This window comes from Anopheles gambiae, chromosome 2 (assembly GCF_943734735.2).
Source record: "Anopheles gambiae chromosome 2, idAnoGambNW_F1_1, whole genome shotgun sequence".
Classification (NCBI taxonomy): Eukaryota; Metazoa; Arthropoda; class Insecta; order Diptera; family Culicidae; genus Anopheles; species Anopheles gambiae.
Window position 1 is genome coordinate 113,390,664 of NC_064601.1, and position 14,723 is coordinate 113,405,386.

General features: G+C 41.5%; 2 protein-coding genes across 15 annotated transcripts in view; one reads left to right on the forward strand and one right to left on the reverse strand.

The window, feature by feature from the left end:
* LOC1269899 (neurocalcin homolog) overlaps nucleotides 1-8,008 on the forward strand; it is a 116,347-nt gene extending 108,339 nt beyond the window's left edge. For all 14 annotated transcript variants that reach the window (XM_061663708.1, XM_061663714.1, XM_061663715.1 and 11 more), the window contains one exon: nucleotides 123-8,008. In XM_061663708.1, the coding sequence (XP_061519692.1) occupies nucleotides 123-317 (195 nt within the window). In that variant the 3' untranslated portion in view covers nucleotides 318-8,008. The remainder of the gene's footprint in view (nucleotides 1-122) is intronic.
* Nucleotides 8,009-9,943: 1,935 nt separating this feature from the next.
* Nucleotides 9,944-14,080, reverse strand: LOC1269898 (flightin). Its single transcript, XM_308552.5, has 4 exons — nucleotides 13,974-14,080; nucleotides 12,280-12,440; nucleotides 11,600-11,752; nucleotides 9,944-11,468 (listed from the first exon to the last, which is right to left on the reverse strand). The coding sequence occupies exons 2-4, from the start codon at nucleotides 12,396-12,398 to the stop codon at nucleotides 11,315-11,317; spliced, it is 426 nt and encodes a 141-aa protein (XP_308552.4). The 5' UTR covers nucleotides 12,399-12,440; nucleotides 13,974-14,080; the 3' UTR covers nucleotides 9,944-11,314.
* Between the last annotated feature and the right edge of the window lie 643 nt (nucleotides 14,081-14,723).

Below are 14,723 nucleotides of genomic sequence, written 5' to 3' on the forward strand. Positions count from 1 at the left end.
AAAAATCAAAAGCTCACGCATTTCGCACACGAAATCAACATTCATTTCTCTGCCAGGACATTAACGAACATGTTGGACGCTAATACTCTATCTCTGTTTCTCGTATTTTTTTTTTTCGCCAGGCAATCTACAAAATGGTCGGCTCGGTGATGAAGATGCCCGAGGACGAAAGCACGCCGGAAAAGCGGACGGACAAAATCTTCCGCCAGATGGATCGCAACAAGGACGGCAAGCTGAGCCTGGAGGAGTTCATCGAGGGCGCGAAGAGTGATCCGTCGATCGTGCGGCTGTTGCAATGTGATCCGCAGGCGCAGTGAGCAATTCCATGCTGAAAACAACACAAAGAAAGCGACACAGAAACAGCAAACAAACAAACAAACATACACATACAAAAACAGACATAACAGCATGCCTGCAGCCAGCAAAACGCAAGCGAAACTAACAGCCCAAAACACACAAACAAAACACAAACAAACGAAAGCAACAAATACAACAAAATGTTTAACACACACTCTTGTACACAAGCAAACAACAAAACAGCGACATGCTATTATAGGTAAACGTTAAAAAGAAAAAACAAAACAAAACACTTATAAATATATGCCCTATACATATTTTTCCCCTTACACAACTCAAAACTTAACATTTAACGTATCTAAAAAGGATAAAAGAAAAAAACGAGTTGATTCAGAATCAAAACATCACTGCAACACTAGCTAAACTCCATCGAAATTTCCTCAACGTTTTAATATATTGTGTAAATTGAGCTAAACGAAAACAGAAATCCCAATTCGAAATGCTGATGATGAGCGTTTGCACTGAATTGATTATGAATTAATAATATAATAACTGCGCTAGCCGGGTGTGCTAGTACGAAACGGAAGGTTAACTATTTAAAACAAAAAAAAAACAAAACAAAACAAAGAGAAAACAAACCGCGAAAGATAATTAGCAAAGCGGCGCAAACTTTTCTTTGTTTCCTCCTGCAACGGAAATTGTGTTCTTGCATTTCAACGTGCAAGTAACAACAACACACGGAAGCAATTGTGGGGGAAAAAAATGTATAATTTTACAGCTAAACACGTTGCGCACCAAAAACATAAACCCAGAAAACGTTGTACTTTAAAAATTGGCTTTGTTTGACGTAACAAAAAAATGAGATATTTAATATTAATCAAACGTACTTTTTGCTAACTTATTATCCATTTATTTCCTTCTCTCAATCTCAATTGAGCTAACATGAATCTGCTCTTCTATTCTGTTGTTTTTCTTTTATAAACTCAGGATTCAAAGAATTTCAAAGCACACAACTAGGTTTAGGAGTGTATGATCATTAATTAAGGTTTTTGTTTTCTGTTTTGTCCTATTTGAAATACCAACATTGTATCGCCATCACGTGCCACCTTAAACGACAAACTAAAACATACAAAGCCCACACACACACACACACAAGCATACAAACAACTCAAACACCACAAATATGCCATATGCAAATGCAATGCAATGATTCTCTGCTTGTTTGTCTCTTCCCGTTTCGTCGATGCGTTCTCTCCCGTGTGTTACCCCGTTGAGTTGAGCCGAGCGGAGGAGGTTGCTTTGGTGAAAGCGCTGTGGCGCGCAGAAGAGGAAACGGGCTGGACAGTACGCTGGCGGGTGAAAATGTAGCTCCAGACATAGCACGCCGCTCGGTTGTGGTCGTACGAGCTGCCCACTTTCCTCTTCTGGCGTGAAGACGCATGACGCAGACGGGATCATCATTCTTCAGCAGTTTCGTTTTACAATAAGAAAATGGTTTGTTTGTTTGTTTGTTTAATTTACTAAAGAATATGATCCGGTTCTGTGCCATGCATATCGAGCGGGTTCGCTTGACACGGTTACTCTACGACAAGCTTCGAAACGTCGCTCAACTCAAATCACAAACAAAGACGGGTTGGGGAATGGCACCGCAAACGGGAACCGCAACAAGGCAGCGCTATAGCGTCTAATACAATACCAACCATTACACTGAATGCCGCACACGCCATGAAAAGCAATACAATACAGAGCAACACATGCTACCACGAGTACATTACACACCATCAAACACACACACACACACAGTGGCAAAGAGCCACTAGAAGAAATAGAAAAACAACACAATGGAATTTTTCGCTGCCTCCGCGTACTCACCTAGCAAAAGAAGCGCCCGATGGATCGAAGGCGGCCCCAAGCTTTTGGGCGGGGCGGCTGGATGGGCTCAATGCACTGTAGCGCTCAACACACACACACACACACACACATAACTCACCTCATGCAAAGAAAACAAAACCGGCTGTGTAGAGCTGTGTGTAGCAATAGTGTGTGTGCGTCGTAGTAGGCGCGGCGAAACTGTCAACCGTGCCCAGTCAGTGTGTCACGCGGAACAAATCGTATCGGAATGTGAAAGAGTGTGGTGCGTGTGTGTGATTGTACAGGCAGGGACTAACAAAAAAGAAAAGAAACAAGCGCGAAAAGAAAAACCCCAACACCCAATAGTGTGTGTGTTGCGAGCGATAAGGTAAACCCCAAACTGTACGGAATTGAGCGACTGTTTTGCGGAATGGGGCCGTAAAAACAGGTCCAGCAATTGTTTGTAAAGCCTGAAACGAACCACTATTGACGGGGGGATGCAAAAGACCAGAACGAAACCACGGCACTGATGTATGTAGCAAACAAATAGCAGCAGCCATATGTAGAGAAGCAAACAAACTGTGCAAACACGTCGATCTTCCGATTAGCAGAGCGTGTGTGGCGGTAGTAAGTTTTGTTGTTTTTCGTTCGGCCCTTACACGCCTACTACTTACCACTACTTCGAGCGCATTCGATAGGGTGCGAAAGAGCGAAAAGAGCCATCCATAGAATCCACTTTGCGCAAAGCATAGAGAAAAGAAGGGACACACTCACAGCCTAAAGCGAAAGCATTTGCGTTGCGTTTGAAACCCCAAAATCTCCTTCATAGTTTGTAGTTCATATCAAACACTCAGTTTGGTTTGAAAGTATTTTTTCTGCTTCTCCGTTTTTCTCTCTGCCCTCCAGTGTGTCATGTATTATACCCCATTAATGTTTCAAGGGGTGTGTGTGTTTTTTTTCTAATTTCCTTCCAATCTCTGTCTCACCCGTGCGACATGCCCAATGTCCGCGGGAGCCCCATTTTCTATTGCTATTATTATTATTATTATTATTATTATGAATTATCGTTATTATTAATTATTATCCAAAATGCCTGATTTCTACGCGCAAACCGTGGTATGGAACGCCCGCGCAAGCAGCAACCGGTTTGCAACCATTATTTATTATCGTTTAGTCACTACACGTTGATCGTACCGGTTATATTGTTCGATTTTGTTCCGGAAGACGGGGACTCGTCTCACACACTTGTGTACTACAATATTTACGATTTTATGCAAGCTTTAAACAACCCCCCATTAGCAAGCCCCCAGCATCGCGATCGTCCCCCAGTGCGCGGATTACTATCATTTGTTTGTAAAACCGTTTAGATATTACAGTTCTGACACCAATGCAAGCTGTTAACAAAAGAAAACAATGTTTTTTTTCTATCGAATTTATAAATTTACCACTCGTAATCTCCTTTACCTTTCGGTGATTAAACTGCTCGGAATCTTTACTTTTCATACTAATCGCTGTAATAGCTAGAATCATTTTCCTTAGTCCGTTTTGTTTTGCTCTAGACGCAATTATTTAAAGAAGAAAAACGCAGCAAATGACACTGTTAGAAAGAAAAAAGTGTGAGTGTATGAACCACGTGTATAAGTGTGTTGGTAAAGAGAAAACTTGAACTACACAAAAAGAGCAGATAAAAAGAAAAACATTATTTCGAGTCCATACGTAGTGAAGAGAGAGAGAGAGAGAGAAACCATACACACATAGAATGTTGAGCGTAAAACTATAGCGAGTGGTGTACGATCGTACATATATAAGTTTGTACAGTCTTTTGATTATATACATTAAATCTTTTTATTTTATTTAAGCCGTTCGAATGAGTTTCTGTCTTTTTTTTGTTTTGTTGTGCTTACTCGTTGCTTACTCTTTGTTAGAATGATTTTATATTTTTCATGAAAGAAATTATACAATATTTTGCTTATTTATTTGCATGCTTCTTAGCTCTAAGTAACTCAGGAGTTTCCTAAAAAAATAATCTAATGCTTGTGTTGTCCAATGCCACACAGGTCTGGTCGAACGCAATGGAAGTCTGATTCCTTACCCGCAGGTCACACGCGTTAAAGAATGTTCTCTCGATATTCAGCTAGAAACTAAAATCGTTAGTTGAGTTTATTCCTAGTTAGTGTATACTAATATTATAGCTACTTGTTGCTCTTTCTCTTACTCCGTCTCTATCTTCTCTATTTAAAGGAAAAAAAGCTACATGAAAACGTTGTTACAAAACAGAAAGCGTTCAAGAGATAATGTTACTCCAGATAGCGAAAAACGAATCGATAACAACAACATCAAACATTTACGTAGAGCTTTTACATTATAACATATCGATACATACGTACCGTACCGCGCGTGTTTTGTCCCCGACTGGTTCCTTCTCTTCTATTTACTACTATTTGCTTACTCCAAACGGTCAAACGATGTCTCCATTGTCGATCGTCGGGACGGCACGGTTACTTTCAAATTTTTAACCATCTCGTAGAAGAAACTATTTTAACCCACCATCCCCCCTCTCGTTTTAGTCATCGTACAGAGAGGGGGTGAATGTTTTAATCCCACTTCTTCCGTTCCGATCTCTCTTCATCTCTAGGCGTATCGTATATACTCACGTGTGTTTGACCTTTTACCCCTTTCCCACCCATCTTGTTTGGGTTTTATTTGACGTTTAGGTAAAGCTCCACATTTAACAAATATGAAAAAAAGTGAAAAGGGAAGGAGGGCGGTATACATTACAGCACAAGCGTCTTACGATCGGAATACGAGAGAGAGAAAGAAAAAAAAAACAAAATAACCAACAACCCCAAATCGCCCCCATGTAACAACCACAAACTGTGTTGAAATTGTGTGTGTGTGTGCGTATATTTTCAATGTGAGAGATAGAGGGGAGGGGTTGAGGGGGCGGGTGTTGGCCGAAGTTACTATTTCTTGAAGGAATTACATGTTGTGTCAGGACAGCAAAAAGAGAGATGAACGGGACACGATGTTTGTGGTTAAGGTTTTGGTAATGATATAAGAGCCGTACAATTGAATTGAATGTACCTCCAACACAAACCTTTGGGATAATGCAGCCAATGCACCCAACAGCACTAGGATCAATAATCATTATTATTAGGACAAAAACGGGAGAGAGGCGTTGAAAGGGCCGAAGTGAAGAGATAAAAACAAAATATTATGATTATGATAAAACAGAGATACAAAAGCATACAAATAAGCGATTATGATAATTAAATTATTAACAACAAGCAAAACAAACAAACAAACAAATCAAGCTCTGTGACATTTAATTGACGTTTTAGAACACACACACACAAGTGTAAGGACTGTGTAAAGGATAGGTATGAAGATAACAAAAACACACACACACACACTAAGAAGTCTCTTAATTCGTATAGTATTCATCTCCTTACCAAAGGGCACACACACACAGACACATCAAGTTTGCATCGGTTTGAAATTTACTCTCTGTACGTGTTAAGCAAACGAGTGTAGTAGAAAGAGAAAGCGATACATCTGTCACGCTTCAGCGCTCTCCGTTCAAACACACATGAAGATGACAAGAGAGAGAGAGAGTGAGTTTGAACATGTTTGTTTGTGTGTTTGTGCGTCATAAGGAACGCTTAGTATACACTCTACATACTGAAAACAAATTAAACGGAGAGAATTAAAAATGGTAAATACAAAAGAAAAAAGCTGTTAATGCATGAAGAAAAACAAACACAACTGACATAGATAAAGCGAACAAGCACACTTGCACACATAATGGGCATACTGCACACATGGTATATGTATGTGTAATGTGTGCGAGTGTGTGCGTTAGTGCATTTAGATAGTATTTTGGAAGTAATGTGGAACGCAAACAAGGGAGGAACGGTCAAATTGCATACATTCAAAGCCAAGACTGGCGGTAACCAAAAAGAAAACAAATAATATAGTAGAGACACTTTTGTCAAGCGAGACACAACTACCTGATTTATGGAGTGCACCAACTAGCAGCAGCAGCAGCGGCAGCTAATTGGCAGCAACTGCATTACGCTATAGTTTATATTATCCGATCCAGTGCGCGAGAATGTTACAGATTTACTCGATGGCCGATAGTGCAAAACGGTGTGTACGCAGCAGGCCATCAAACGCCATTCATGTCGCAAGAGTGGTCCACAACACATGGGGAGAGGCAGAGACGATTTCTATGATTATGGTGTATATTTTTGTAATCTTAATGAATTAATCTTGTCTGCTCATGATTAGTTGTGAATAACTCCTTCTAGTTTTAGTCTTTTTTTATTGAAGTGTACTTTCTATGTCCTAGTTTTAGTGTTTTGTTTTCATATACAAACATCTTCACTTGTTAGATAGATAGGCGAACGACATCAAAGTACTATTACTACTACTACTACTACTACTACTATCTTCGAACTCTCCATAGTATAAACTCTCTCTCTTCATAGTGTAAAGCATCAAGACGGCGCCACTGTGCAAGGGCTGGACGGAATTTTGGGCTGTGTGTATGGGTGTGCGTGTGTGTGCGGCAAAAGCTCGCAAAACAGACAGCCAACGATGTATTCAACCACTTAGCGATATGCATACTTTATCCCCTACTCCTACCCCTACCATTTTGGGCTGCGTTTAAAGCTTTTGGCCCACCGAAAACGGTTCTAAGCTCCAACAAGTTCCAACCAGTATAGTTACACACCACCAGCACATAATAGGAAATGTATTTCTTCCTCTCTTTCTCCTTCTCTCTATCGCTCTTTGTCTTGTGCCATCTTTAAATGGCGAGACAGCGAGTGTAGTGTAGTTGTGTAGACAGCGACAAACTTGGCGGCCGCGTGAAACTAATTATTACTAACTACCAGCAGTTCCACCAGCTGGAGCTGGTGCAGCAGAAACTACAGCCACTTACAAGTGAATTAATACATCGTTTTTTGCGAAACAAAAAAATGCGCATTACAGCCCACTTTCCCAGGCGCGCGCGCGAAATGATTGTAGTGATATAAAGCTAAACCAAAAGAGCAAACAAGATCTTTAAAATCGATAATATCCACCATTTTTGATGCACAACTTCGTTTTACCACTTACCATTTTACCTGTTGCTCGATTATCGTTCAAAAGTATGAGGAGAAGAGTGAAAAGGAAAAACCTTTAGTATTAGCAAAACAAACAACCAACGTACGAAGAATTGAGGATGAGGGAAACGTACAGCGTAAACAGACACCGAAACACACACACAAACACGTACGAAAAGGAAACCAAATGACAAATAAATCAAACGCAAAAGGATACCTTTTTGAACCTAACAGGAGAGTAGTACTAACGAAAGCAAAAAACAAACAAAACACACAAATTAATGAAAAACGATATAATCCCGTCTTAGTGGTCTTTGCCTAGTGATTTAGAGGAAACAAGAAACAGAAGCAACCAACAGCAGAAAGATAGTTCTTAAACAAACAAAACACGAGATTCATGTAACAAACAAAAATAAGCCCCGATTACGACGCAATAAAGCCTAATACACCGAAGCATTACACCACTGGCGACAAGCAAGGAAGCACACACACACAATGACCACGTAAAACACAAGACAAGAGAAAACAACGCCGAACGTGAAACGTTGAACCAGACAAACAAACAAACAAATACCAACTCTATATATTTACTTGCACAATATCTAAGGCACAGCTCTTCCGAAACTTTTCAAAACTAACTTAAAACAAACAAAAACCTAGCTAACTAACGTTTGCGATGATATGAAGCATTAAAGAGTAAGCAGCAAAGCAAAGGGAGTAAGAAAGTAGAGTAAAAGAGGTAGAAGAAAAGGGGGAAGGAAAAAGAAAAACAAAACAAAACAAACAACACACAGTGTGAAACAATGTATCGAAGGTAAAGGAAACAATATTTTTAAATTAATTGCTAACAGAAAGAAGAAACCAGCAGCACTCGCTCTCTCCCTCTCTTTCTCCCGTTAAGCAAAAAGGTCAGATCTGCAATCAACATGCAATCAACAACAGTTTGTGTGACACACGTGTTAACCTGAAGCTGTGTGTTGTGCGTTTATGATACGGTGCTGTGGAGTAAAAGTGACAGGTGAAGGTGATTGGCTCTGCTGAAAAGGAGGGAACGAAGAGAACGAAGAGAACGAATCTAGCAATGTAGGAGGAAGGTGGACGTGCTAGGAAGGCGTGCGCATCGTTGCATGGATCGTGTTGCAAGTGTGGAAGGGAAAGAGGATCACACAATACAATTGTAGAGGCAGGCAGTATCGAGACCTTGAATTGAACTCATTAACTTATCAGAAAAATGCTTGAATTTCTTCTAGAACACAACTAAACAAGCATTAAAAAAAGTCACAATAAGATCATGCTGTCGTGAGGATTGCAGAGCTGTAGGCAACCTGTCACAACGATATGCCTGCAATCAGCCGCAAAGTATGCAATCCGGACGACACACTTATCGTTTTTTTCAACAAGGCTGTTGCCATTTAATTTATTTAACAGTTTTCAAGTAAAACTCTTCGCTCTTTTGTGCAACCACATGAGAAAGCAAGACAGCGTTGTTTGTGTGTTTCCTAACTTTGTCTTACAAACTTGCAAACGGGCATGCCACTTGCTGCATAGAAAATGACACACTGAACAGCGAAGCGAAGAGCACAGCAAGATCGAACCGTTCCGCAGCAGAACACAACCGTTTCGCGGGCTTTCGGCAAATGGGCGCCGAAGATGATTTGAACAAATCGACTATGTTAAACAATTTAACGGAGAAAATCAATAAAACTCATATAACGTGTTGGAAGATGAAAACAAAAAAAACGACACCCAGATGTTGTTTCAATCATTATGCTTTGATGCATTTTACTTTAATTTACGTAGCTTAGTTGTTAAGAGCTTAATAAGGAAACGGTTCTAGACTAATGTATGCAAATGGGTGGATGTGCCCCCGTTTTGTCGCATGCGTTCTGCAGAGGCTACTGCGATGCTACAGCGTTCGTCGAATGTTCAACCTTTCTGGCCGCTGGTGCAACGCTTCTCCGAGTAGCTCGGTGTAGCTCAGACGGTGTTGGTGCTGGACGGCGGGTGCGTTCGTGCCAGCCGGCTGTACGTTGTGGCCTCGGAAAGTCGAATTGGCCGCAAACCCATACTCTCCGAAGGATTTCACTCGACTCCGAAAACGATTCGCATCATCGCGAGCGGTCCGTTGTTCGAAGAGATTGCCACTGGACCGAAGGCGTTCAATTGAACCGTTTAACAATTCCATGACTTTTCTGGACGGGGTGAGTTTGTTTTAACACGATAGCGATAGCGATGTTGCCTTGTTGTTTGTCACTGAACGATTGATTTCATTCTTCAGGAACGGTCATAATTTATACTCTCACATCCAGGGTAGCTTGGATGCTTAGTTGCCTGGAGTTGTTATTATGCCGTGAAGCTCGCTTTGTTACCCTGAGGTCTGTTTTGCCTCTTGAAAAGAACAACAACGAGAGAAGGCGTTTCAAACAATTAGAACCTTACCTGTTTCTGACCAATTTGTCTGTGTTTACGGGTGTCAAAAGCAACTCCCAACATTTCAGTTTTTATTGCAGGTTTAAGGCCAAATAACCAACAAAATTCAGGACAATTTCTTTCTCTTGGTGTGTGGTGTTGTAAGTGTGGCAATTGTGTCCAAATTTACAGTTCAAATCATGCCTTTCGAACAGTTTGATAGTCTATTAGTCAGTCAGTTCAGAACCGTCCTGAAAGAAAACTCCAACACATTTCGCTTAGGTTTCAGAGTTACTTTCGTTTATTGAAATTCGTTGTGGTAGGAGCGTTTTGGGTGTTCTATTCGTAAGAGGGTGAATTGGGTGTGAAGGTCAAGTGTGTCTCAGGTGTAGCTCAGGTAGCTCTGGCACAGATAGGCCGGATAGGCAGAAGATCACTCCTAACCGATCACCACCGTCGGTAAGTAGAGCTCATATAGAGCCTTACCAGGGGTCGACTTTTTCCTGCACCATCAGGGAAAGTTTGGAACAAAAAAAATGAAAGAGACAGGAAATAGTAATCGAGCTAATAATTTTAAAAGCATCTTTTTTTTTTAAATCAACCAAGCATATTAGAATCTCAAAAAGCGAAAATAACGCAGCAAACTAAAAAGCGGTAGCACACAAAAAACTCCACCCTGTACCCGGTTCGTTGAGAAAATGGCGGTACCAAATCACTGTTTGGCAAGAACGGGGTAAACTTTCACCGGGTCAGGGTGGCTTGTTTTGTTGCTGTTGTTGTCAGGTTACATAGTTGTAGCGCGCGCGAGCGAACCAGGGCGTGTTCATGTTCACCCCCTTTTGTGTTCGACTGCAGTTAATAAGCAAGTAAAGCCTACTTAGCGTAAAAAGGTAGGAAGGTTTGTTGGGTAGAAAAAAATAAATAAAAATAAATCCATTGAAACAAAACAAAACACGATTTTTCAAACTACTCAGGCTACTATGATACATGTTACACACTCGCAAACATATGACTTAACTCTGTAACGTGTATGTGCCAAAGGGCGCCCACACGCACACGCAAAGGGCATTACAGCAACTTGGCACTGCCCTGTGAGTGGGTTCGAGGTACAAGGTAAAGCGAGGGGGTGGGGGGAGAAGGAATGCAGGGCCTGCATTTCGAACATTTTTCATGGCACACTGCAACAGTGTTTTACAGCAAACTTCGAAAGAGAACCTTCCAAGGATCGGTTTTTTACGGGGACAGGGTTTCGGGGCAACAAGCTTTCGTTTTCGTTCGAGTCTCTCTGTGTGTTGCTGTGGTGCGCGTTAAGGTTCACGTTCGTTTTCATTGTTTGTTCATATTTTTTTGTCTTTTTTAATACTTTCTAAGGGGTCGTTCAGTGAGAAGGGTTAAACAAAACGGGACATATTTTTTCGTTTTTTTTCAACGTTTTTTTTATATAAAATTTACAAAGTGCATTTCGTAAGCTAAGCAAGCGGAAGCATTTTTATTGCAAAACGGGATGTTATTAGTTTTTCATTTAGTTAAAAAAAAACTAACTAAGCCAACGGTAGAGAAGGGTAAGAGTATCAAATTTGGAGAGGTTTTTTTTGTTTTTTGCTCTTCTGGTTTTGTTTGGTAGAAGCAGGATGGGAAACGCATTGTTTTTAGAGGATCTTGCGGTACTTTCTGTTAGTGTATGCCTTCGAGTGGCAGTTGTACGACTTGATCTGATTACTTAGCGTGTACATAAGCTTCTTGTCGTCCTTCTTGTGGCTGATGCTGGTGTAGTTGTACGCATCGTTGATGTCACGAGTGGCGCTGGATAAGGGGTGGGATGAAGAGAAGGAAAAAAAGATGAAAAATGAAGAGAGGAAGAGAAGATGTTTTACAAATTCCATTGCATTGGACTAAAAACACTTGAACGTAAGTGCTAGCGAGAGATTACTTACGTCTTCTGCGTTCTCAGGACACGCTCGGCCCAGGTCTGGGGGCGAGGGATCTCCGAGGCAACGCCCCGTGATCGTCGGTCCAGATAGTCGATGACGTCATCGTAGTAGTTCACGCGGTAGTCGTACATGTAGTTGTACTGCAAGAATTGTGGGCTATCGCAAGAAGAGGAAAGGGAAGCGTTATGATTAATATGGGGGAATTAAGTAGTCCTAAGTAGATGCATTAGATTTAAATTCCTTTCCCTTTTACAGGGTTTTTCACGATTTATTGGTTGGGTCTCATAAATTTTTGGTGGGTTCTCATATTTTTTTGGTGCGTTCCCATTATTTTTTAGCCGTTTCCCATAATTTTTTGGTCCAATTGGAAAATACCAATAAATTACGGGAACAAACCAAAAATCTATGGGATACTATCAAAAAATCGTGAGAACGCACCAAAAATTCATGGGAACTGACCAATAAATCGTGGGAAACCCTGTAATAAGCCCTTAACAAGAGGTCATGAGTATTCATGAAGCATTTGGCGCCTAAAGTTATGTAACACGCATTACTTTTAGAGATTAAATCAAGCAATTGAGACTGTTTTTATCATTCGAAGTAAGAACTTTTATCTTAGTTCAGTAAATCTTCCTCAGAATGTAATCATCTTAAAAGAATCGCCCCACTTTCGCATTACTTACCGAACCCAGTGCTTGTAGAGCGGCATCTTGCGACGGTTGAAGTCATCGACGATGTTCAGCGGCTTTGCGCCCGGCTTGTTCTTCACGATCACACCAGTGGAGGCAGCACCATCATCCATGGTTGGGCCGGTTTATTTGACAAAAGAAGCGGGAAAGTGTACCTGCAACAAAAAAAAAAACAAAGCAGACCAGTTTGCCAATAAAAGAAATGGCACGGACCCGAAACGTTAAACAAAGCACAAAGCACTTGTGGGCGGTGATCGATGGGGGGTGGGGAGGCGAATGTTCTTGAATTTTCCTTTTCTAAACTATAAACACTCTAACAATACACGAAACACAAATGCACAGAAGAAACACTCGTTGAGGGCTTTAATGTCGGGCGCGATTAAAATTAGACATCATTTACAATTGGCTGGCGCTGAGCGTAACGATCAAGTAGGCAGAGTGCGCACTTTTCGCCTCTTTTTCCTGTCGCCATCTGTTTTTATCCGATCGATAGTAGTGCAACAGTGCAACGATCGGCACACGATACATACACACCAAACAACTAGATCGAACCGAGACATGTCTTTTTTTCACTAGAGAATTCGCTTTTTTTTTTTGAAAATCATTCTCCTTGCCTGTCGATCTTTTCTGGATTGACTCAGCGCATCTGGTGCGTCTGTTACGCGCGCAAAGCGTTGCGCGACATTTGCGCGATGTCTCGTCTAACAACGCAGTCAAAGTAGGCGGAAGTCTCCATAGCTCGGCTGCCCTGTCAAAGGGGGTTCAAAGAGCAGTCGCCGATCGTTCCGAAGGCGATGATTTGTGGCGATACTGCTGGTGATGATCGTGACAGTTTTTCCGTCGGTTGTCCCACCTCTGCCAGATGGCGTGTGTTTGACGAGTGATTTATGTGAGGTGTCGTTGATGGGAGGCTATTTCTTGTTTGGCAGTCCACAACACACCGAAAAGTTGACATTGTAGTGAAGGGTTGTATCTAGTTCTTGCTTTTAAGCGTCTTGTACGATCATTATTTATCCTCAATCAAAAAAATGGAACAACATTTTCCTTGATCGAAGCAATTTTTCCATCTCGCCACTGCGATCATCGATCGATGTGCGTAATTAATCGACCATTCAGCATTCCTTCTAACTTGCTTGAGCATGTGCTAACGAGCATGGCCAAGTTATAAGCGGCTCGGAAGAGAATAATAAATTATCTTCACACGCCGAGTCGATAAAGGCCAAATTTAGCACGGCATGCACGATCCGGCGTGGAGAACACGGCCAAACAAACAAATTGCGTTGCTCTCTCACTCTTCTTCTCTCCCACCTTGCAATACAAGCATTGAAAGCATGCCAGCAGGGGTGGAATATTCCATTTTTTTCCCTCTTTCAAAAAGAAATGATGTAAGAATAGACAACTAAGCGTACGAATTGTTGGAACTGTTTCAAAAAAGAACATGTATCAAGGAGACAGATTTCTGAAGTACATGTCCTTTTGTGGTCACAGGCAAATGGAGGCAGTAACACAAAACTTAGTACAACATGAACAACTGCAAACAATTATTCAAACAATGGTCCAAACAAAATACACAGTCTTATTGTCTTTTTTTCACGTTTAAATTAAAAAAAAACACCCAACAAACAAACACCGAAATTGTTCGAAAGCACTTGGAAGAGGCAAACAACACTCACAGAACCCCTCCGTACCTGTTTGAAATTGACTTGTTAGTCCGGTGGAATGAACAGAGAGACTGACTGCTTCCCGTAACCGCGCGGTATCGAAATCGACACGCTGTCGGCCGTTCTGGCATTCGCAGTTGCAGCTCTCCCCTCTTCCCACCCCTCATTAGCCACCCCCCCCCCCCTGCCTGTGGCACTACTATATCTTTCAAGATCCTCATCGTTGTGGAGCATCTCGAAAGCTCGCTCGGTTTTGGCATGAACGGCGCACGAACGGCCCTCGTCACCGGGACGAAGATCATCTCATCCGATCGAGAGGTTTCGTTGAAAGAGGGATGGCAAAGGGGTAACGGGGTTTTTTCGCACGTTCGAGTGAAAACACCTTTCCGCTTTCCACCCCAAGAATCCCATCACTCGTTCAATGGAGGTTTCGCGTGCGTCGTTTGAGCAATTCCCTCCCGCCCGATCCGCACGAAGTTCGGAAACAGCGATCGTTCGTCAGCGGAAGCTGAGTGATCGTTATCGAACAGTGGGATCGTGCTGGAAGGTTTATGAGGTCAAAATTGAACTTAAAAAAATTTACGATAAATTATTCCAAGATTTTTTGGGTTACTTGCGCCTAAATGTATGCAATGTTGCTTATAGTATGCAATTTACATGACAAAATCACTATTTTAGAGCGTTTTTTGCCACTATTAATCACGTTATCATAAAACAACCTTCCTTTTACTAGTAGTTTTGATATACAATGCCTTAATTCACATAATATATAGATTA